Source organism: Triplophysa rosa, linkage group LG15 (genome assembly GCF_024868665.1).
Source record: "Triplophysa rosa linkage group LG15, Trosa_1v2, whole genome shotgun sequence".
Classification (NCBI taxonomy): Eukaryota; Metazoa; Chordata; class Actinopteri; order Cypriniformes; family Nemacheilidae; genus Triplophysa; species Triplophysa rosa.
The window spans coordinates 13,639,594-13,664,873 of NC_079904.1; the positions used below are offsets into that span (position 1 = coordinate 13,639,594).

At 40.3% G+C, this 25,280-nt stretch overlaps 1 protein-coding gene across 1 annotated transcript in view; it reads left to right on the forward strand.

Annotated features, from left to right (window-relative positions):
* Nucleotides 1–25,280, forward strand: part of LOC130565982 (uncharacterized) — a 98,506-nt gene that overhangs the window by 27,496 nt on the left and 45,730 nt on the right. Inside the window, 18 exon segments of the mRNA XM_057353185.1 lie at nucleotides 868–5,562; nucleotides 5,816–11,248; nucleotides 11,502–12,797; nucleotides 13,174–14,235; nucleotides 16,484–16,678; nucleotides 17,227–17,382; nucleotides 17,738–17,979; nucleotides 18,072–20,118; nucleotides 20,291–20,625; nucleotides 21,516–21,660; nucleotides 22,380–22,580; nucleotides 22,822–23,081; nucleotides 23,176–23,326; nucleotides 23,418–23,561; nucleotides 23,708–23,848; nucleotides 24,244–24,426; nucleotides 24,605–24,742; nucleotides 24,874–25,059. Coding sequence (XP_057209168.1) covers nucleotides 868–5,562; nucleotides 5,816–11,248; nucleotides 11,502–12,797; nucleotides 13,174–14,235; nucleotides 16,484–16,678; nucleotides 17,227–17,382; nucleotides 17,738–17,979; nucleotides 18,072–20,118; nucleotides 20,291–20,625; nucleotides 21,516–21,660; nucleotides 22,380–22,580; nucleotides 22,822–23,081; nucleotides 23,176–23,326; nucleotides 23,418–23,561; nucleotides 23,708–23,848; nucleotides 24,244–24,426; nucleotides 24,605–24,742; nucleotides 24,874–25,059 — 17,010 coding nt within the window.

Consider the following 25,280-nt stretch of genomic DNA (forward strand, 5'->3'; position numbering starts at 1 on the left):
AGTAAGAGGAACATCTGACGCACTCAAGTAAAATTAATTCTTGAATAGCTGAAATTATCTGGGCTCCTGGTTTATATAAGTTTGTTTTTTATTTGAATCTTTTGCACATGTGGCTTTGTTATAACAAAATAGCCAAAACAGAAGTTAATATTTAATATTTCCTTATTAGATTATTCTAGATGATTGGAGTAAATCTGTGCAACCACGCAGACACAATAAGGAGGGTGTTGTAGGTGAGAGAGAGAGAGGGCATGAGAGAGACTCTTTTGTTTATTCCTTGACAGACAAACACTTGTTTTCTCCTTTTAGCTCTGGAGTCATCGGGTTTAAAGCCATTGAGTACACAGACAAACCTAATTTTGTGGGATTTGCACATAATGACTCTATTTTAGATTAATCCAGCTCAGTTTGTGAATGAAGTACCCATTCTGTATTGAATCCGGGGCTATTAATGTTAAATTCCACCTCAGAGGGCTTAATTTGAGAATTTGCTGGATGTTCTTTGTCTTGCACTTTACGTAGATGCTTTTCTGATGTCAGAGCTTATCCTTTGGCTGTGTTAACCTAATTATGCTTAATGGTTTCTCCGAATAAGGACAGACTTTTAGAAAGAGCATTACACTTTCCCATCTTGCTTGCGTTTCTTTTAAATTAAAGGCAAAAAGGCCACAGAATAAATAAAAACAGAGGCTTAAAGTGACTGCTCGATAATTTTCTGATTTACACATACTTATATTACTCATTGATGTCAATTCATTCCTAACCTGTACGGTCTTCTTTTACTGAATGGAACATAATCATTAAGTTAATTATTCATAGTAATGGTATAGTTGTGTATAATAATAGTTATTTTTGCTTGTTTGGCAGGTGGCCATGGGTGAAATTGATTCACATGCATTATCAACAGACAAACTGCAGCTTGCACAGTACACAGGCCCAGAAGAGGAAAATGTGATATCAAGAATTTCTAAATCAGAGAAGGGCAGTACTGAAGCTCAGAAAGACGTGGATGTAATTACATGTGAAACAATACAGAGGCAAGTTGAACTTACCCAAATGCAAACCTCTGGTGTCATGGAGATTGATATTAGAAAACATGATAAAGAAAAGCCGCATCTGCTTACTATTGAGAGGCAACGTGTAGTCACAGTCAGTGCAGACACATCAGGCCAAATGGATTTAAAGACTGAAGAAAACAGTGGTTTGGGGTCTGGGGTTTGCCATCATGATGTCACAATGGTGGTTGCGGATGAGGTCCCCAGTGACAAAACAACTGCACCAACCAAAGCTCACACAGACGAAGCAAGCAAAACATTTAAAAAGCATCCAGCCATTGTTGAGTCAGAATGCATCCAGACTTCTGAGATAAAGCCACTGTACACTACAGATACTTCACTGAATGTGCCAATAAATACATCATCTGTAGTGAGATCTGAAGTCACAACACACATTTCCACCACACTCCTCTCAGAATCAAAGCCTCTACTTACCATAGAAATGGACTCAAATCCTAGCGAATCCAATCAGGTCCCATTGGCACGAAGCATCCCAGTTTCTGCTGCAACTTGGGATAGTATCTTGGATGCTCCTGATAAAACCACAGAGCGTGAGCCAGATACGGGTAATAATGAAGCTGAAGAAGACATACGTGCAATTCCACACTTAGAACCGGTGATACCCGGACAGAAGCAAAGTACCCTTATCCAGCTGAAAACCTCTGAGGTGATGAAGATTGACATTAGAAAAAGTGAAAAAGAGGAGCCACAACAGATGACTGTTCAAGGCCAACATAAAATTGTCACATCAAGCCACATGTATGTCCACACTGATCTTTCTACATCAGATGTTCAGTTTGATGAGAACAACCCCATTGATACTGTCGAGACTCTACATAGAGTTTCTGCATCTGATTTCAAGCCTAAACCTGCACACTCATCAGCTAAACAACTTGCAAAGAAAGTATTTACTGTCATTTCAGATATTTTTTTACCTACAGCACCATCAGACAGTTATCAGTCACTGCAGCAAACACAATGTGATGAACCTGAAGACTCCTATCGCTCACGTGAATCCTCTCATTCACATATCAAGAGTCAACACAAGAGCTCAGCTGACACTGAGAAACCTGAAGTATTACACCCTGAACGAGTCCTGTCAGAAAATGATGTGATAGCAAGTGTTTCTGAATCATCAAATAGTAATTTTAAAGCTCAAGAAGACATCCAGCTAAAACAGAGTGAACCCTTTATCTGCTGTAAAACCCCTGAGGTCATGGAGATTGATATTAGAGAGGTCAAAAAAGAGGAACCACATCATCTGACTGTAGAAGGCCAACATACTATCATAAAAATAACCAAATCGAGCCAAATGGATTTTCATATTGGAGATGACAGTGATGTGGTGTCTGGAGTTCACCAGCATGATGTCACAATAATGGAGAGACATGAGGAGGAGATCACCAGTGACAAAAGCACTAATGCACCTGACCCAGAGCTTTCAGGTGAAGTAAACAAATCACCCCAAAAGCCTACACAAATTACGAAGAGTAAAAAGAAGACTAGAAGACTAGAATTATCTGGCAGAGAACGCACAAGCAGTGTTAGTGAGTTAACAGACTCAGAATGCATTCAGACCTCAAAGACAGTTAGTTTCTCTTATACTGGAGCTACCCAAAATAATACCACTAATGACTGTTGCCAAGATGTATTATCTTCACCGGAATTGACACAAAAAGTAGTCACAGATAATAAGAACTTTCCCCTTGACCATGACCCAGATCAACAGCAGTCCATATTTAGATCTAAAGAAGGGGATGAAACCAGACGTGTAATGACAGAAGATGACAGAGAATCCACTGATGATACAGAAGTGAAGTCAAGGGCAACTCATGCTTCATCCGGCGGTGATTCACTCAACCCTGTTTTTACCACAGAACCAGACTCAAATCTTAACAAACTCAACCAGAATCTTAGTTTCCCATATCTTGAAACAAAACTGAGTACTGTTTCAGATCATGTTGAATCTACTCGGGGACATTTTGTTCCTAAACTTGATGTCAGTCCTAAACCTAAGAAGGACTCATCGACTGATCTTGTGTCTTTTTTCCGAGAGTATGAAGAGATTTCAAGAACTGCAAAAAAAGTGTTTACTAAAGTTTTGGATGTTGATCAGTATACATCAGATCAGCATCAGTCACTGCACCTGACAAGATTTGAGGATCCTGAAGACTCTTGTCACGCAGATGAATCTTCTCATTCAAATATCAAGTGTCAACACAAGAGTTTTTCTGACACTGGGAGGACTGAAGACCAAAACCTGGAAAAAGACCTTTCAGAAAAGGGTGATATTAAATCAAAAATCTCAGAATCTGACAAGAACAAGTTTGATGCTAAGGATGAAATTGATGTAAATCCATTTGTGGTGTCAGTACAGCCTGAACAGACACAAACTACACTTATCCAGATGAAAACACCTGATGTCATGGAGATTGACATTAGCAAAGGTGAAATAGAGGAACCACATCAGATGACTGTAGAAGGTCAACATTCAGTCATAAAAACAGTCACATCACACCAAGTGCCTTTTCACACTGGAGAGGACAGTGATTTGGGGTCTTCGCTCCACCAGCCTGATGTCACAAAAGTTGAGACTCATGAAGATGAAGTTGCTGGTGACGAAAACAAACATGCACAAGAGAAAAAGTTCTCAGATAAACTGCCACGAAAGCCTCCAAATATTGCTAAGAGTAGAAAGAAGAACAGAAAATCACCTGACACTGAACAGACGAGCAGTGTTGGCAATAGAGAGCTGAAGATGAGAGGTTATAAACCTAAGAGCCCAACTGACTTAGACATCCTTCAGACCTCTGAGATAAAGCCACAGGACACTACAGAAACATCAGTGACTGTGTCTTCAGAATCTTGTCAGTCAATCACAGAGACTGTAGATCAACATTCAGTGACTGTTAGCGCATCTCATGCTGTAGCTGAAAGTACTAATGTCACAGTTGTCTGCTCTCCTTATGATGTCGCCTTAACAGAAGTGAAATCTGCACAATCTGTACACAAAAATGCCTCTACAAAAAGAGCAACTGATGCAACACAAATTCCTACCACAACGAGCTCAGAGTCAAAACTTGACAGCCATCCTGAAGCACAGAGATCAACCCATCCATGCCAGGACACAGATAAACAGAAATCCATTTCTGTCTCTGAAGAGAGGGATGAAACTCTACCTGTAATAAGAGATAATGTGAGAGAGTCAACTGATGATACAGATGTGAAACCAAGTGTCACTCATGACTCATCTTGTGAGGGGCCACTCAACCCTGAAACCCCAACAGCTGTCCTTGACATAGAAGAGGGAGATTTTGCATCTGAATCTGATGTAAAGCCTAAATCAAAGAAAGACTCATCAGCTAAACAACTTGCAAAGAAAGTATTTACTGTCATTTCAGATATTTTTTCACCTACAGCACCATCAGACAGTTATCAGTCACTGCAGCAAACACAATGTGATGAATCTGAAGACTCCTCTTACACGCGTGAATCCTCTCATTCACATATCAAGAGTCAGCACAAGAGCTCAACTGACACTGAGAAACCTGAAGTCTTAACACCTAAAGGTACCCATTCAGAAAATGAAGAAGTGACATCAAGTGTTTCTGTATCAGAGATGGGTAATATTGAAAGGCGGAAAGAGATCCATCCTGGACAGACAGAAACACCTATACAGCTGAAAACATTTGAGGTCGTAGAGGTTGACTTTAGAAAAGATCAGAAAGAGGAACCACATAAGCTGATTGTAGAAGGCAATGATTCAGTCATTAAAACAGACACATTAAGTCACTTTGATGCTCACACTGATGACAGTGATGTGGTGTCTGGAGTTCACCAGCATGATGTCACAATAATGGATAGACATGAGAAGGAGGAGGTCACCAGTTACAAAACTGCAAATGCACCAGACACAGAGCTCTCAGGTGAAGCAAACAAATCACCCCAAAAGTCCACAAAAATTACTATGAGCAGAAAGAAGACTAGAAAATCATCTGGCAAAGAACAAGCAAGTAATGTCAGTAGTAGAGATTTGAAAACTCCTCATTCCAAACATGCAAACACAACTGACTCACAATGCATTCAGTCCTCTGACATAAGACTACCAGACACCACAGATACATCACTGAATGTGTCTTCAGATTCTAGTCAGTCAAACACTCCAGTGTCATTGAATACAGAGGATAAACAACCAGAAGAATTGCTCACCATACAGACAGATACCAAAAGTTTCCTACCTACAGAATATATGGATAAACAGTCAGAGACAGTTACCATCACTCATGCTGCAACTGCCCATACTGATACCACAGATGATCATCCTTCAGATGATGTGGCCTTAACAGCAGTGGAATCTGTGCAATCAAGACATTCAGAAACCTCAAAATCAATGCCAACAAATGTTTCAGATTTTGTGAGAGCTGAATGTACAACACAAATTCCTCCGACACTCCCATCAGAGTCAAAACTCAGCGTTCAGTCTGAAACACAGTGGATCCCTTTGCAGGTAGGATTCTGTTTTCATGGCAAAATTACAGAAATTAATATGCACAAGTATCAAAGATTTTTCTCTAAGCAACTAATTAGATGTAGTCATATGCGGTTTCATTTTACTGATTTACTTTTATAAAATTTCAAATCAGTTTGATTTTCCATTTTCTGGTGGCAAAGTGATGAATAAAATATTTAATTTATTTTAATCACACATAGCATTTAAGTATTGTTACTACTGGTGTAAAATGTTTATGCTTGTTTGACAGGTGGAGATTGGCAGTGCAGTTGATGACATGGATCATAGGAGCTTAAAACTCATACCTATTGAGGAATACAAAAAAACACAAGATGAATTACCTTCCCATAAATCAACACAAAAAGCAGCCACAGATGTTGAGAACCTCCCAGCAAACCAGGACCCAGATCAACAGCAGTTCATATCTAGATCTGAAGAGAGGGATGAAACCAGACCTGTAATGACCGAAGATGACGGAGAATCCACTGATGATACAGAAGTGAAGTCATATGCAACTCATGCTTCATCCTGCGGTGATCCACTCAATCCTGAATTTTCAACACTTGTCCTTATCACAGAACTAGACTCAAATCTTAACAAACGCAACCAGAATGTTAGTTTCCCCCATCCTGAAACAAAACTGAAAACTGTTTCAGACGATCAGCTTGCTGAGAACATCAACACAAATCATGTTGAACTTGCTCAGGGAGATTTTTCTCCTGAACCTGATCTCAGTCCTAAACCCGAGAAAGACTCATCAACTGATCTTGTGTCTGTTTACCCAGAGAATGAAGAAGCTGCAAGATCCGGAACTGCAAAGAAAGTACTTACTATAGTTTTGGATGTTGATCAGCCTACATCAGATCAGTTTCAGTCACTGAACCTGACAGAATTTGAGGATCCTGAAGACTCTTCTCATACAAATAAACACTGTCATTCAGATATCAAGAGTCAACACAAGAGTTCTACAGACACTGAGAAGACTGAAGACCAAAACCTGGAAACAGGCCTTTCAGACAAGAGTGATATGAAACCATTTGTGGTGCCAGTACAGGCTGAACAGAAACAAACTACACTTGACCAGCTGCGAACACTTGATGTCACAGAGATTGACATTAGCAAATGTGAAAAAGAGGATTCACATCAGCTGACTGTAAAAGTTCAACACCCAATCATAAAAACAGACACATCAAACCAAGCTGGAGAAGATTTGGGGTCTTTGCTTCACCAGCCTGATGTCACAGTAGTTGAGACTCATAAGGATGAAGTCATTGCTGACAAAAACAAACATTCACAAGACAAAAAGTTTTCAGATGAAGCAAAGAAACCACTGCGAAAGCCTCCAAATATTGCTAAGTGTAGAAAGAAGAACAGAAAATCACCTGACACTGAACAGACAAGTAGTGTTAGTAGTAGAGAGTTGAAGATGCCAAGTTGTGAACATGAGAGCCCAACTGACTCAGAAATCCTTCAGACCTTTGAGATAATGCCACAGGACACTGCAGTAACATCACTGACTTGGTCTTCAGAATCTAGTCAGTATAACACAGAGACTGTAGATCAACATCCTGCAACAAAATGTGATGATACTTCAGCTGTTAATGATGAAACCACAGGGACATCAGGGAATAGTTTGAAAGACTTAGAAGTCGAGCAGTGTTTTGATGTTACTGCAGATAAAGAACATGCTGTATCGAGCTCTTCTGATGAACAGCAACCAAAGAAGATCAGCACTGTTTGTTCAGGCACTGATCTTTCTACATCATATGTTCAGTTTGATGAGACCATCCACACTTATAGTGCTGAGACTCTGCAGGGAGATTTTGTTCCTGAATCTGATTTCAAGCCTAAATCAAAGAAAGACTCATCAGCTAAACAACTTGCTAAGAAAGTATTTACTGTCATTTCAGATATCTTTTCACCTACAGCACCATCAGACAGTTATCAGTCACTGCAGCAAACACAATGTGATGAACCTGAAGACTCCTCTCACACTCGTGAATCCTCTCATTCACATATCAAGAGTCAGGACAAGAGCTCAGCTGACACTGATAAATCTGAAGTCTCACACCCTGAAAGAGTCCTGATGGAAAATGATGATGGGACATCAAGTGTTTCTGTAACAGAGGCGGGTAATATTAAAGCTCAGGAAGACAAACAGTTAGGACAGACAGAACCCTCCACCAAGCAGAAAACCCTTGAGGTCACAGACACTGATATTAGAGAAAGTGAACAAGAGGAACCACATCAACCAACTGTAGAAAGCAAAGATAAAATCATAAAAACAGACACATCAAGTCACTTTGATGTTCACACTGGAGATGACAGTGATGTGGTGTCTGGAGTTCACCAGCATGATGTCACAATAATGGAGAGACATGAGGAGGAGGAGGTCACCAGTGACAGAAGCACAAATGCACCAGACACCGAGCTATCAGGTGAAGCAAACAAATCACCTCAAAAGCCCACAAAAACTACTAAGAGCAGAAAGAAGACTAGCAAATCATCTGGCAAAGAACACACAAGCAGTGATAGAAATGTAGAGTTGAAGACTCCTGACTCAACTGACTCAGAATGCATTCAGTCCTCTGACATAAGACTACCAGACACCACAGATACATCACTGAATGTGTCTTCAGATTCTAGTCAGTCAAACACTCCAGTGTCATTGAATACAGAGGATAAACAACCAGAAGAATTGGTCACCGTACAGACAGATACCATGAATCTCCTACAAACAGAAATTATGGATGGACAGTCAGAGACTGTTATTTATTTTACTGGATCTGTCCATACTGATACCACAGATGATCATCCTTCAGATGATGTGGCCTTAACAGCAGTGGAATCTGTGCAGTCAACACATAGAGAAACCTCCAAATCAATGCCAACAAATGCTTCAGATTTTGTGAGAGCTGAATGTACAACACAAATTCCTCCAATGCTACCATCAGAGTCAAAACTCAGTGTTCAGTCTGAAACACAGTGGATCACATTATCAGACAGCAGTTTATCTTTGAAATCAAGTGAAACTCATGCTTCATCCTGGTGTGATCCACTCAACCCTGAAACCCCAACACCTGTCTTTACCTCAGAACTAGACTCAGATCTTGACAAACTCAACCAGAATCTTAGTTTCCCAGATCCTGTAACAAAATTAAATACCGTTTCAGATGATCATCTTGACGAAAACATCCCCACTGATTATGTTGAACCTGCTCAGGGAGGTTTTGGTCCTAAACTTGATGTCAGCCCTAAACCTGAGAAGGATTCATCAACTGATTCTGTGTCCGTTTACCCAGAGAATGAAGAAGATGCAAGAGAGGCAAAGAAAGTATTTACTATAATTTTGGATGTTGATCAATCTGCATTACCATCAGATGGATCACTGCACCTGACACAATTTGTGGATCCTGAAGCCTTTTCTCACTTAGATGAATCCTCTCATTCAGATATCAAGAGTCAACACAAGAGTTCTTCTGACACTGAGAGAGCTGAAGACCAAAACCTGGAAAGAGGCCTTTCAGACAAGAGTGATATAAAATCCCAAATCTCTGAACCAGTTAAGGATATGTTTGAAGCTCAGGATGAAAAAGATACAGTACAGCCTGAACAGACACAAACTACACTTATCCAGATGAAAACACCTGATGTCATGGAGATTGACATTAGCAAAGCTGAAAATGAGGGCTCATATCAGATTACTGTAGAAGGTCAACACACAATCATAAAAACAGACACATCAAGCCAAATTGATGTCCACACTGGAGAAGACAGTGATTTGGGCTCTTTGCTTCACCAGCATGATGTCACAATAATGGAGAGACATGAGGAGGAGGTCACCAGTGACAAAACAACAAATGCACCAGACACAGAGCCCTCAGGTGAAGCTAACAAATCATCCCAAAAGCCCACAAAAATGATTAAGAGTTAAAAGAAGACTAGAAAATCACCTGACAAAGAACACACAAGCAGTGTTAGCAGTAGAAAATTGAAGACACCTAGCTGTAAACATGAGAGCACAACTAATTCAGAAATTCTTCAGACCTCTGAGTTAAAACTACAGGACACTGCAGTAACATCACTGACTGTGTCTTCAGAATCTAGTCAGTCAAACATAGAGACTGTAGATCGACATTCAGTGACTGTTAGCATCTCTCATGCTGGAGCTGAAGGTACTAATGTCACAGATGTCTGTTCTCTGGAAGATGTGGCCTTAACTGAAGTGAAATCTGAACAGTCAGTACACACTGAAGCCTCTACAGTAGTGTCAACTGATGCTTCAGATGTTGAGATATTTGAGTATACAACACAAATTCCTCCCACACCGAGCTCAGAGTCAAAACTTGACATCCATGCTGAAGCACAGAGAACAACCCAATCACGCCAGAACACAGATAAACAGCAATTCATTTCTGCCTCTGAGGAGAAGGATGATACTGGACCTGATTTAAGAGATGCTGAACATCTGCAGGGAGATTTTGCATCTGAATCTGATTTCAAACCCAAACCTGAGGGACACATATCAGCTAAACAACTTTCAAAGATAGTATTTACTGTCATTTCAGATATCTTTTCACCTACAGCACCATCAGACAGTTATCAGTCACTGCAGCAAACACAATGTGATGAATCTGAAGACTCCTCTTACACTTGTGAATCCTCTCATTCACATATCAAGAGTCATTACAAGAGCTCATCTGACACTGATAAATCTGAAGTCTCACACCCTGAAAGAGTCCTGTTGGAAAATGATGATGGGACATCAAGTGTTTCTGTAACAGAGGCGTGTAATATTAAATCTCAGGAAGACAAACAGTTAGGACAGACAGAACCCTCCACCAAGCAGAAAACCCTTGAGGTCACAGATACTGATATTAGAGAAAGTGAACAAGAGGAACCACATCAACCAACTGTAGAAAGCAAAGATAAAATCATAAAAACAGACACATCAAGTCACTTTGATGTTCACACTGGAGATGACAGTGATGTGGTGTCTGGAGTTCACCAGCATGATGTCACAATAATGGAGAGACATGAGGAGGAGGAGGTCACCAGTGACAGAAGCACAAATGCACCAGACACCGAGCTATCAGGTGAAGCAAACAAATCACCTCAAAAGCCCACAAAAACTACTAAGAGCAGAAAGAAGACTAGCAAATCATCTGGCAAAGAACACACAAGCAGTGATAGAAATGTAGAGTTGAAGACTCCTGACTCAACTGACTCACAATGCATTCAGTCCTCTGACATAAGACTACCAGACACCACAGATACATCACTGAATGTGTCTTCAGATTCTAGTCAGTCAAACACTCCAGTGTCATTGAATACACAGGATAAACAATCAGAAGAATTGCTCACCATACAGACAGATACCATGAACCTCATACAACCAGAAATTAAGGATAAACAGTCAGAGACAGTTATTATCTCACAGGCTGCAGCTGTCAGCAGTGATACCACAGATGATCATCCTTCAGATGATGTGGCCTTAACAGCAGTGGAATCTGTGCAGTCAAGACATTCAGAAACCTCAAAATCAATGCCAACAAATGCTTCAGATTTTGTGAGAGCTGAATGTACAACACAAATTCCTCCAATGCTACCATCAGAGTCAAAACTCAGCGTTCAGTCTGAAACACAGCGGACCACATTATCAGACAGCAGTTTACCTTTGCAGGTAAGATTCTGTTTTCTCAATACAATTCACAAAAAAAAACAATAATTAATATGCACAAGTATCAAAGATTTTTCTCTAAGCATTTAATCACATGTACTCGCATGTGGTGCCATTTTACAAATTTACTTTTATATAATTCCAAAGCAGTTTGATTTTTTATTTTCTGTTGGCACAGAGACGAATACATATTTAATATGTAATCATGTAGGCCTATACCATTTATTATTTTTATTTTTGGGTCATAATCTTACAGGTGGATACTGGCAGTGGAAAGGATGACATGGGTCATAAAAGTTTAAAACTTATACCCATTGAGGAAAACAGACGAACACAGGATGAATTGGCATCACTTGAATCAACAGAAAAATCAGTTACAGATGTTGAGAGCATCCCACCAGACAAGGACACAGATCCACAGCAGATTATATCTAGATCTGAAGAGAGGGTTGAAACAAGACCTGTGATGACAGAAGACGACAGAGAATCCACTGATGATACAGAAGTGAAATCAAGTGAAATTCATGCTTCATCCTGCGGTGATCCACTCAACCCTGAAACCCCAAAACCTGTCTTTACCACAAGACTAGACTCAGATCCTAACAAACTGAACCAGAATCTTAGTTTTCCAGATTTTGAAACAAAATTAAATACTGTTTCAGATGATCAGCTTGATGAGAACATCCTCCCCGAATATGTTGAATCTACTCATGGAGATTTTGGTCCTAAACTTGATGTCGGTCCTAAACCTGAGGAGAACTCATCAGCTGATCCTATGTCTGTTACTCTTACCCAGTTGAAAACACCTGATGTCATGGAGATTGACATTAGCAAAGGTGAAATAGAGGAACCACATCAGATGACTGTAGAAGGTCAACATTCAATCCTAAATACAGACACATCAAACCAAGTGGAAGTCCACACTAGAGAAGCCAGTGATTTGGGCTCTTTGCTTCACCAGCCTGATGTCACAATAATGGAGAGACATGAGAATGAAGTCGCTGGTGACAAAAACAAACATGCACAAGATAAAACGTTCTCAGATGAAGCAAACAAAACACTACAAAAGCCTCCAAATATTGCTACAGGTAGAAAGAAGAACAGAAAATCACCTGAAACTGAACAGACAAGCAGTGCAAGTAGTAGAAAAACTAAAATCCCAACTGACTCAGAAATCCTTCAGACCTCTGAGATGAAGCCTCAGGACACAACAGAAACATCCGTGACTGTGTCTTCAGAATCTAGTCAGTCAAACATTTCAAAAGCAGAATGCAAACGTCCTGGAGCAATGGACACAGTGCAAAAATCTTTTATCATCTCTGAATCATATTTAAATACCTCAGATGACCATCCCCCAGAAGTTGTCCATTCAACGTCATCTGTACAGTCAACACATGCATGGGCTTCACAACCAGTGCCAACAGATCCTTCACCTTGTGTGAGAGTTGAACAAACAGCACATTGTCCCACAACACTCCCATCAGAGTCAAAACTCAGCAGTTACACTGATCCACAGAGAACTGAAGTGTTGGATAGCAGTTTACTTTTGCAGGTAAGATTTTTTTTATCAGTACAGGTTCTAAAACACAGTGGACCCATCCACTTCCATCATTCTTCAAATGTTTTCTTTTTTTGTGTGGCACAATACAAATTACTTCTGTTATGTAAAACATTTTGCATGAATAAACTGTTAATGTAAGTCTGACTACACACTGAATAAGGCATTATTGGAAACGTCTGTGTCTTTGTCCCCCAATGATGGAATAAAACTTAATACATTTGTATCTCTGTGAGTGCGAATCATTTTGTATGAGGAAGAGTTTTGTAGAATAATGCACCACAACAACAAAAGAAAGAACAAGAGCGCAATGCAAACGACTTGTAGAATGTAAGTCTTACTGTAACAATTTCATTTACTTGTTTTGCAGATGACCTCTGACAGTGCAGTAGATGACATCGATTATAGGAGCGAAACAGTCGTACCTAGTGAGGAAAACAGAGGAACACCAGATGTAACACATGCATCTTTCTCAATGCAACATGAAACCACAGATGTGAAGAGCCTCCCACAGGGCGAGGACACAGGGAAATGGCAGTTCATGTTTGTACCTGAAAAGAGGGATGAAACTCAACCTGTAATAAGAGATGACTGTGATGATACATGTGTGAAATCAGGTGTCAGTCATGACTCATCAAGTGTTCGTTCACTCAACCCTGAAATCCCAAAACCTGTTCTTACCACTGAACTGTTCTCGGATCCTACCAAACCCAAACAGATCTCATTGGCACAACTAGATTCTGCAACATCAGTTGTTCATGATGAAACCACCGAGATGTCGGAGAATAGGTTGGAAGATTTGGAACAATGCGTTGATGTAGCTACAGATGAACAACATGCTGTAACAAGTGAAATCTCTCATTCAGATATCAAGAGTCATCACAGGAGCTCCTCTGACACTTGGAAACCTGAGGACCATGGAATAGGCCCTATAGAAAAGGATGATGCGATATCAGGTGTCTCAGAGAAGGATAATGAAGCGGACATGGATGTAATTCCATATGTGGAATCGGTAGACATACACATGGCTGCCTCCGAAAGCCTTCAGACATCTTTGCTGGACGTCACAGATTCATCACTGAATGTGTCTGACGACAGTAGTCAGTCAGACACTACAGTGTCGTTGAAAACAGAAGGCACTGTAGAGAAACATTCAATGGTAGACCCACAGTCAGAGACTGAGGATAAACATACAAAGACGGTTAGCTTGTCTCTTGCTGGAGCTGTCCACACTGATGCCGAAGATGAATGTCCTCCAGATGATGTGATTGTAACAGCATTGGAATCTGTGCAGTCCATGGCAACAGATGTTTCAGCTGAGTGTGTCACACAAATTCCTACAACACTCACATCAGAGCGAAAAGTCAGATTCAAAATCATCCACACTGAAGAACAAGGAACTGATGATTCAGGTAGCAGTTTCCATATGCAGGTGAGATTCATTTTATATTTGTTTTGACATGAAAAAGAATTCATAGGTAACCTAATTATTTTAGGCATGTATCTCATACATCTCCAAGCACTTTTTGGACGGAAAATATCAGTGTTTACTATAAATGATTCATCTGTTATTTTTTATTATTTATGTTCCCAATCTTTAATTAAAATCAGAAACATCCCCTCCAAAAATATTTTTTTCTGTGTGACAAATCTCTCAGCCCGAGAGTGGGACTATGTTGACTGTCCAATGGCCAGGCTTTCAACTTCTAACAATACAATCGATGGCTGAAGGACTAAATGTAGCCCGCCCCATATTTTTCTCATTCCAGTTTCATGCCGACTTTAAAACCAGAGATAGGCACAAAACCAGAGATAGAGACAGACAATAAATCCATACAACAGGCAGAAGGCAAAAAGGAGTAGAAACAAAAAAAACAGTAGAAAACTGTGATGACATACAATACTTTACAATAAATGTGTGCAAGACCAGGTCTATTTATGGGCAATTCCAGTGTAATGGATGTGACATTTTCTGTCAAAACCTGAAATATAAACTCTGAGAGAATGCATTTATTACCAATATAATGAACCAGTAGTTCATATTTTTCTAAACTCTAAAGCCTAGACATCAGAAAAATATCAGTCTATGCACAAGTTTTCTATTTAAAGGTCTCCTCAGACGAGCACTTTCAACAAGTTGGTTTGATTTATTAGGGTCTTCATGAAATGTCTGGAACATATTTTGCTTAAAAACACTCAATGGCTGTGTAAACAAAACCCTTCTTGCCTCGTCAAAAACAGCTATGCTCACAGCAACCCGTTTTGGTGCATGTCTCTTTAACTGATAATGAGTTACAGCGAACCCCACCCCCCTTCTGTCCGCCATGTCAACACAAATCACTAAATGATATTTCCTGAATTCCTCTGCGGTTAGTTTCGTCTTAAACGTCTCAAATCATTTGTCCGGAGACAAAAAAATCAGTCACAGCAAACAGCGAATCCTAATGCGCTTACGTTGTACGTGTATGCTTGCCTAAAATCCGCGGAATACACTGACAAGTTATAACGTTACACACACAATGTGAGAGCTAGTTTGCTGTGACAGATTTTTCAGCCTAAGCATGAATGATTTGAGACGTTTAAAACGAAACTAACCCCAGTATTCGCCCTGTTCATTAGCAAAACAAACAGCTTGCCGCAGCTAAACATATTAACACACATAATGTATTAACATACATACAGCTAAACTCCAAGTGTCCATCTGCACTTATGTACAGTAAGTTTAACACTGGCTTTGAATGTTCTATTTAGCCCGTGACTGACTTAGCTCCCTTCGCTATCGTATGCTAACGTTATCCTCTTATAGATACGGTACATTTACGTCAATTCAGACTGTTGATAAATATTACTTTCATCAGCAGTTTTGTCTCGTTCAGTTGGTCTCGATCCCTCTTGAGGAACAACTTTGAAGCTAATCCGGCTTGTACTGTCCCAGGCTGACCAAGCACTCCGATTTGAAGTGATTCGTGCAAACAAGGTTTTTACTTATGGTTTCCGATGGATTTCCACTAAAAATAAAATAAATCCACTCCTGTCTCTTCCGAGGTTAGGACTCTGTGCAGCAACTACATTGCATGTTGTCCACGAACTTTAGCCATGGTGTCACATACACCGCTGTCGCTTGTGAAAACAACAATGGCAGAGCGCGGTGGGTGGAACTGTGTAGATTAAGGGGCGGTAATATTATAATAAAATCCGCTTTGGACGTCACAATCGGAACGAAATCTGAACGGCTCGATTTCTCATGCTTGCAGTTTTTAAAAGACAACATAATTTGTAGGATTTGTATTAAAATGCACAAACCAGAAGCAATAATACCCAACAAATGGAGGGATGGCTCTTAATAGAACATAAAAATAGTAATTTGTATTTTTTTTGTAATGAGTGGATTGTAAGATGTGGGCGTGGACATCAATGCAAAGATAAAAATGACTGCTTAACAATTGTAAAGGCATTTTTAAGTTGTCAGTACTTCCTGTAACACTGATTCTTTTGAGTTTGCCTAAGAGTTCACCACACCTAAAAGGGACGGCACATCTCCCAATGTGGCAGCATTCCTTTTTTCCTCTGAAACAGTGATGCAACAGAATTGAAAAGCTTGGAGCTTTGAAAGCAGGTGCAAGCGGTGTTGTGGTGAACTTTTGCAATTTAATATGAATCGACCCTTTTGCATTTTGTAGAATGAAGAAGAAATGCGCAAATCTAATCCGGATCAATCTGGGAGGCACAAATTCTCCCGAAAAACAAGGTCAGAATCAGATGGCGAGGATAAGACGAGGCAGGCAGAGCACCCTGCAGGGGCACATGTGTGGACTGTTTTAAGAGACTCTGTCACTAATGTTCAGCCACTTGTGGCGACCAGCCATGTTTCTGAGGTAAGTTTAAGAATGTATCATATTTTCTTTTTTCAAAATGCAACTAAAAAACTGGAGAAAACTATGGTGCAGTAAACATTTAAACTTTTGACCTGGTAGATATAACCTACTGAACTTTTTATCAATTGCATTTAGATGCATTTAGATTATGTAGTACGTTATGCAATGCAGATCACAAGTCGCACACGATGCACAGAATAGTATAAACTCTTAAAGCCATTAAGAGATTATGTAATAAACAGAAAAAAATAGAAATTATGCCAACTTAAAAGCACAAAATGAAACAAAACTTTGTTCACTCTCAAATATATGTAGACTTACAGTATGAGAAGTCGTGATCAGATAATGTTGTCTGTCTTTGATCTGTCTTGGACTAGATGTCCATGTATTCCCCCAAGGCTTTTGAGAGGAAATTACACAGGAAGGAGGTTGTTGAGATTTCCTGTGCTCTGTGCTGCTTTAAATCGCAATTATGTTTTTTCTCTGTGTGTTTTAAAATGCTCACTAGAGAAACTTTGATAAAATTTTTAATACTTTTATTTTGACAGGAGACCAGGTCAAGGGAGGCTGCTTGCCTTCAGCACTCATTGCTTACAGAGTCAGAGATCAGTCTGGCATGGACTCTCCTGCAGGTTTTTAGATGCCGGTACAGACCAGCACAACTTAGCATTTCACATACGACCCTCCAGCTGGAAGAAGCTGAGGTACAGTCAATTCTCTCATTGCCGTGGTTCCTCCAAATGTCTATAGCTATTCACCCCAAAAGATCTACTGTTGGTTGCGGCTTCTGTACCCAGGCTGAATGTTCACTATATCTTCAAACATCTAGACACATTTCTTCTTTGAACAAATTTCTCAATATACTATAACTTCTTAAAGCATTGCATGTCTTACTTTCATCTTTGAACTTATATTATTTATTATTATTATTATATTTAAATGACATTTTCTGAGCAACATTTATGAAACCACAATTTGGATTGAATCTGGAGGTCTATAACCATTCAAATGTCCATTAACAAAAAATGTTTTGACGTGATGCCCTCCTGGATGTTTTAGACCTGCAGGCATTGTGTCCTGGAGCAGGTGGCTAGACTACCTCATTATGAAGCTAGCAGAGAGCCCTCAACAGAGGTCAAGCCGAGCTTGGAGGGAAGATGCAATGCAGCACTGATGAATGCCTCTACCATAGTAGAGTTTAAAATAGCACAGCTTCAGCTGGTTACACAGTACCGCCAACAAACCTGCACTCTTACAGATACACTGCAATCCCTGGAAGAAGAGTTCAGCACAATAACACTGTGAGTTCCTTGATGTTTTAGTCTGTGCACATTTATTTTTTATTCTGTGATTTATTTCTATGTGTAAGTAACTACTATGTTCTCATCAAAAGCGATTTTATTGAAAGCAGCGCCCTGCAAGCAGAAAAGCTGAGAGCATTTTTGAAGAGCATGCAGAATAAGAAAGGCATGCTTGAGGAGCTCCTACAAACTTGCTGCCAGATCTCAACCCACCTGGGTGAGGCAGAGGGGCCCGTGGCCTGCTTTGAACCTGTCAGGACCTTGCAAGAAAGATGGCAGACTCTGGAAGGCACTGCTGGAAGGAGTCTATGGCAAGCTAACATTTGCACTGCAGAAGTTTCTGCACTTTTACAAGAGTTTGCAGAGCTACGACGTAAACTAGAGATCCTCGAGAAGTCAGTCTCCCCATCAGACCCATCTCGGGGACAGTTAGACTCTCAAAATGCACTCCAGCAAGCTGTAAAATCTGCAGACATGGTAGCGTTGAAGGAGCATTATCTGTACCTCCTTGAAATTTCACAAGCTCTTTCTTCAAGTCCACTGGGAAGGAAGGAGCTTGGCGATGTGGAGGATGCCATGCATGGTCTGAATTCTCAACTTGCTTTGACTCAAGAGAAGCTCAGCTCTCACACTTACAACAGCAGCGATTGTTCACCCATCATAAGGATTATAAGGGACTACTATACATCGGCCAAACAAACAGAGTGCAAAATCAAGAGAAACTGGAGGTTGTCTTTGTTTCCAGAAGAGGCAAGTCACCAGGTCAACCACATGAAGAAACTGCAGTCGGAAATATCTCAGAAGAGCACTCGGCTTGCTTCTGTTTTGAAAGACCTGAGACAAGAAGTTACAGGACTCAGTGAAACCGATTCCATAGCCATGTCACCCACACTCAGTTCTTTAGAGGAGTTGTATGTTAATCTTTCAGAGAAGGTTAACAGTGCTGTTGAAGAAATGAACAGAATGTTGCACTACAGAGAACGACTTTGGAAGCAGATTGTTGACAGCAGCTCTTGGCTAACCTCAGTTTTGGAGAAGGAGTCTGGTAAATCCATGGCGTCTGAACTGAAAACGACCATTCCTGAATTGAGGGTCAAGCTTCAGATATGCACAGAAGCTCTAAAGGAATCTGAGAGACAAGCAAATAACCTACAAACGTTGTTAGATGAAACCAAGAGCATAAATCAGGACCTAAGCGTATCAGAAGCATTTCATCTTGTTGACAAGCTTACAGCCCTACATGAAGAAGTTTCCAAGGTTGTGAATCGTAAATGGGCCTCACACTGGGTTCTTGAAGAGCTTCTTCATGCTCAGGAATCCTCGGCAGAAGAACAGAACATCATTCAGAAGAGTTTGAGACAGATCAAAGCTGACATCATGAGGCAAACGTATCCTGTAACAAGGGATTCGCTTTTGGCTCTTGAGCCTGTCAAGCACATGCTAATGGAGCTTCTGTGTAAAGTACAAGAAATTCCACACTGTCCAGAACATCGGAGAAATGAATTGCTTCACACGATAACAGACTTACAGAGCAGAATACATCTGCTGGACCAGCAAGCCACAGGGCAGAAGGAGTACCTCAGTTTAAGGCAGCAAATGGAGAACACCAGAAAGGCGGTGGAGAAGAGTCAGCCACGGATTGTTGATACGAGCGTAGACGCTAACGCAAGACTACATTTCTGTCAGACTCTTCTAGTGGAGCTACCTCTGGTGAAATTAACATGTCAAGAGGCCGCTGATCACCTGGAGGCCATTGCAAAAGATCTCTATCCGCCCCAGCTGACAGCAGAAAGGCAGAGGATCCGTCGGACAGTTGAGCAGCTGGCTTCATTGGAGTTCACAGCCAGTAATGAAGCTAAAACCATAGGAGGCCGTCTGATGGAGGGTCACAGCAGCTCTACAGAACTGGGTGCGGTTAGTGACTTACTCAACAGTGTCAGACAAGAGCTGAAGGAGACTGCTTTGGAGCCGGATAATCGGGCTATTGATGCAGAGCTGCGAAAGTACTGGACGCTGGTTAGGACTGTGGAATTTGCACTGCAAATGTTGGCAAGCTGCGAGAGGAAAGCAAAAGCTGAAAACTACAAGAAAACCATCAGTCTTGGCCAAACAACTCTTAAAGACTGCCATATGCATATGGTAAGAGTCTTGACATCTCTAACACGGCTAGAAAGCTTGTTGTTCCCTTATGCAAAGCAAAAATATTTTACTATATGTTAAAGCAATGAGCCCCAAGAAGCAGTGGGTTACAGTCCATTTTATAACAGCTACGGGGCGTTAAACAATTTTAATGTTATGTTTGGTTGTTTAGGACAAGCTGCTCCAGGCTCGGGAAGCACTGAAACGTTACCGCTGGGCCATTCAGAGCGCAGTGAGCTTTTGTCAGCAGATCGATTACAATCTCATGAAGCCCTCTGTCAGCTTCAAAAACTGCCAGGAGGAACAGCGGCATATTCAGCAGACTCATACCCATTTGTTTGAGGGTTTCCAGGCCCACTTAGCTGAAGTTAGTGCTTGCGTACCCCAGCACTCATGTCTCTCCATACCGCTAACAGAGCAACTTCATATCCAGGTTTTGAGTCACCTTTTAGTCCAAGATGCCAAATTAAAAGCCCAGGCTCATCTTAGGCTCCAGGCCTTACAAAGGTAAATTTTACTCAAATGGTTCTCTCTCTCTCTCTCTCTCTCTCTCTCTCGCTCTCTCCTTTATCTAGAGGATAAAACTATCCTCTAGATCTCAACAATTGTTGATTGTCTCTTAGCACTTCTCTTGTTATTACCATTTTATAATTAATTGCTTTGTATGTAAATGCACCAATTATTTATAATGTTGCATTCAGAAAGTTAAATTTTCATACTGCTTCTGTTTATGACATTTCCATTTTGAAAAATAATTTTTTTTTTTTATTGTTTTTGCGTGGATACTCTTAAGTTTTTGAACCAAAAAGGGTAAAAATACTTGTACAAGCAATCAGACATTTTCTTGAAAAGCTTTTCAAATGCCTGCCATATGTGCAGTACTTAAGAAACAGTCTTTCCCAGAAAAATTAGGCGGAATGGAATACATCTATTACATGAAATGTACGTAAAATATATATTTTAATTGCTTTTGCGTGGATACACTAAGTTTTTGAACCAAAAAAGGGTAAAAATACTTGTACAAGCAATCAGACATTTTTCTCGAAAAGCTCTTCAAATGCCTGCCATATGTGCAGTACTTAAGAAACAGTCTTTCCCAGAAAAATTAGGCGGAATGGAATACATCTATTAACTGAAGTGTACGAAAAATATATATTTTTTAATTGCTTTTGCGTGGATACACTAAGTTTTTGAACCAAAAAAGGGTAAAAATACTTGTACAAGCAATCAGACATTTTCTCGAAAAGCTCTTCAAATGCCTGCCGTATGTGCAGTACTTAAGAAACAGTCTTTCCCAGAAAAATTAGGCGGAATGGAATACATCTATTAACTGAAATGTACTAGTGGCAGTTTTATTTAGCTGTCTGTAATAATTCAATTTGTCCTTTCCAATTTAGATACATGAGAGACCAAAGTGTGCACAGAAATCACCATGACGAAATGAAGCAGCTTCTTAAAAACATCAATTCTGAAATCTCAAAATGCTTAAGCCAGAAACTGACTCATTTAGATGCCTGCCAGGACCAGCGGCTGAAAGTAAAGGTGTGTTGCCTTTCAATGTCATTTATAGTATCTGGGTGGAAGAATGAACTTAAAGGAACGGTTCACCCAAAAATGAAAATTCTGTCATCATTTACTCACCCTCGAGTTGTTCCAAATCTGTATAAATGTATTTGTTCTGATGAACAGAGAGAAAGATATTTGGAAGAATGCTGGTAACCAAACAGTTCTTAGCCACCTTTGACAACCATAGTAGGACAATTTACTTAATTCATTTCTTTGTTTTGTTGAACACAAAAGAAGATATTTTGAAGAATGTTGGAAAGAAAACAGTTCTGGGGCACTTTTGACTATTATGGTAGTCAATGTTGGCCAAGAACTTTTTGTTTACGAGCATTCTTCCAAATATATTTCTCTGTGTTCATCAGAACAATGACATTTATACAGATTTGGAACAATGAACTGTCCCTTTAATATCTGTTTTGTTGGTTATTTTTGGTGTTTGTCAACATGTTGTTTAAATGCATTTTGATAATATACATGGACTTGTTGAACAGATGACGGAAGCAGTTTTTTTATATTTGGTTGGACAATGAAATTATACTGTGCCGTATATTTTTATTAACTTCATCAACATGAAGCACCATTGAGAACAAAATAATATAATAATTATGTTTGTCATGCTACATTCTTCTTGTGTTTGTCATGCTACATTCTTCTTGTGTAACTTCAAATATGTTTAACTACATGTTCATCAACAGGTGCTCCAGACAGAAATGAGGAACCTTGCTGAAAGGTTGGAGGAGTTGGGTAAGAGCTGCCCGGGTCGACGCTGCAATGTACCCTCTGATCTAATGCCGGGACATCTGTGGAGGTGTTGGGCTCTACTGCAGTGCAAAGTGGAATCACTCAAAGCCAGTGCATCTCATAAAGAAGCCGAGTGGAATGAATTGGGAACACATGTTAGTTACTTTTACTTTATGCAATTTTAAGCATCATGTTGGCAGTGTAAACTTTAATTCCCAGGAAACGCACGTACTGATAAAAAATCTTCAATGCACTTAAAGTCACTTTGGATAATGCAAAAAATATATGTTGAATGTCATGAGGATCGTGATGTTTATTTCTCTCTATCATGTCCCTGTAAAATGAACAAATGCAAAATATGAACACTTTCTTAATCAGTTTGTGTTTGTATTGCAGCTTAATAAATCCAAGGAGGGTCTTGACAGAGTGCAAAAAGATCTTTCTGCTTTATCTGTGGTGACGGGATCCCTGGTGGAGCTTCAGCGTGTTCTTAACCTCTCAGAGCACCTTCAGGACAGGATTGAACAGGAGCACCACACCCTGACATCTCTACAACACCACATGGCACGATTGCTTTGGGTCTCAAATCTGCAGCAGCTGAATGTGTCTCCTCAAATCTGTACGGACTTGCAGTCTGTGCAGGGTCACTGCAGGAGGTATATCACATACATGTGTACATGAGTCTGTACATGTGCAACTTTGTTCTAAGATCAAACGTGTTCATCTTTATTTTTTATCCTTCTTGCATAGTATCAGAGATCAGAGCAGTGAGATCCGTCGAAAGGTGCTTTTTGAGATCCAAGAGCTGGGTCAGGTCCAGGAGGAGATGGGTGCCATTCAGCAGAATGTTCTTTCGCTATTGACCATTTTACAGTCAGAGTCGGCTGCTGAACGTTTGCAGGTTGGTGCTTTACAGGCTGAGTTTGTTTATGGGGATAGTCAATCTCTGAAGCGATTGATGTTTATATCGTATTGTGTTTAACACAATATAGGCTGTTAAAGTGGAACTGGTCACACAGAAAGCGAGATTGGAGGATGTCATGGACAGAGTGCAGAAGAAGTGGAGCTGCGTGCCCGCGGAGATTCAGACTTTACAGGAAGAGCTTGCTGTTTTAATTCAGGAGGCGAAAGAAAAAGTATTGCCTTTTTTCATTTATCTCTATTACAGAATCTTTTTAAGCTATATTGTTTGTGCGCCTTTTACAACGCATGTCCGCAATGTGCTATTATGATAGATCTAAAAGAAATGAGGTAAAGCTAAACACAGATTTGTTTGTTTCAGTTTGGAGTGGTTATGGAAACGAGTGGTCCTCTTCACAAAATGGGTGAGCGGGTGATGGAAGTGACTGTCAGGTTGAATTGCGTGAAGGGCCTGCTGCAGCAAAAAAGCCCAACTTTCTCTGAAGCTGAACGTACACAAAAGGTATCTTAGTGGTTGTCTTTACACTTTTTTTGTACAAAGTATTGTGTAGAAGTAGCCAGAGCGGAAGTCACGTTTTATTTGACGTGAATAAAAAGTTGGGGTGGGGTTGACCAGAGGCCCCAGTGATGAGAAAGGCGCACTAAGGTCTTCTATCTCATTGTCATGAAAAGATTTTAGCACTTGTACAGTTAAACGTCAGCCTTGGTTGGAAGGTCGGTCTATTTAATACAATTGTTGTGTAGCTAGGTGTGGATTAAGTCAACAAAACTTCAAATTAATCTGCCATTATTGATACTGTCCTACTGGAGTCAGTATGACTTTTTGAACCCTTTTTTATTTATGTAGAAATATTGTATCTGTTCTGATTGAAGTCTGCTATGTTTATGTATGCACAGCGTATATGGGATGAGCTGGATCAGTGGCACACTCGGATAGCTGAGCTAGAAGCTGAAGTTCAGGAGTTGGCTGAGGAGCAGCCCGAGAGAGCACATGTCCTTATGGACCAGCTCACTGAACCACTGCAGCTCTACCAGACCACAGCCAAGCAGGCGGAGCAAAGGACAGCCCTGATCAGCAAAGTAAGATGTAACCCATGATCCTTGTTTTACAACACATAATGCAGCGGAGATCCATGTGGTTTGTCTGTTTAGAATAATAATACCTGGAGTGCTCTTTTTAACCAAATGGTATCTACCATACTGAACACCTTTTGGCTCAATGACCGTTTGGCTAAAAACAATGTTTCTTCCCCTTCAGATCCCTGGCTGTCTGCAGGAATTTGAGTGTTTGCGCAATAGCTCCACCTGCTGGTTGAGAGAGGCCCAGTCCTGGCTGGTTGCCCCCAGAATTTACACCACTGCAAAATGTCTCCACGGCCATGCCAACTCACTCAAGGTCAGATTGAATGCCTCACAACACGGTTTACACTTGATCCCATTAATTTAGCTCTAGACTTTGAGTAGGGTGAACTAGACTTGGTGAATTGGATTGGCATGTTTTGTATATCTCTTTGTTGGGGTGTGTAGATGATACTGGATGAATCAGATGGATACAGAGCATCTCTAGAGGCTTTCCAGGCCGTCCTGCAGGAGATCAGTCCAGTGTGTGACAACAGCTCTCGAGAAAAGTTTCTCCAGCAGGCTATTCAGAACATCACACACCTTCAGCAAAGCGTTCTGGAGCCTCTGTCAAACCATCAGAACCTAGCAGCTGTAAGAAATTAAAACTCATATTATTCATTGATGGGGTGTAATAATAGACTGAGCTCAGGATTGTTACAGTAAACTAAAATGAGTTCACAATGCAATATTATCACAATATTTTGAACAAAAATGTAAAAAAATAAAAACTGAAAGTTTATTTCAATTTAATTACATTTTTAATTTAGATTTATTTCCAAAGCATTCGCAAGTTTCAATTCATTTTTATGTTG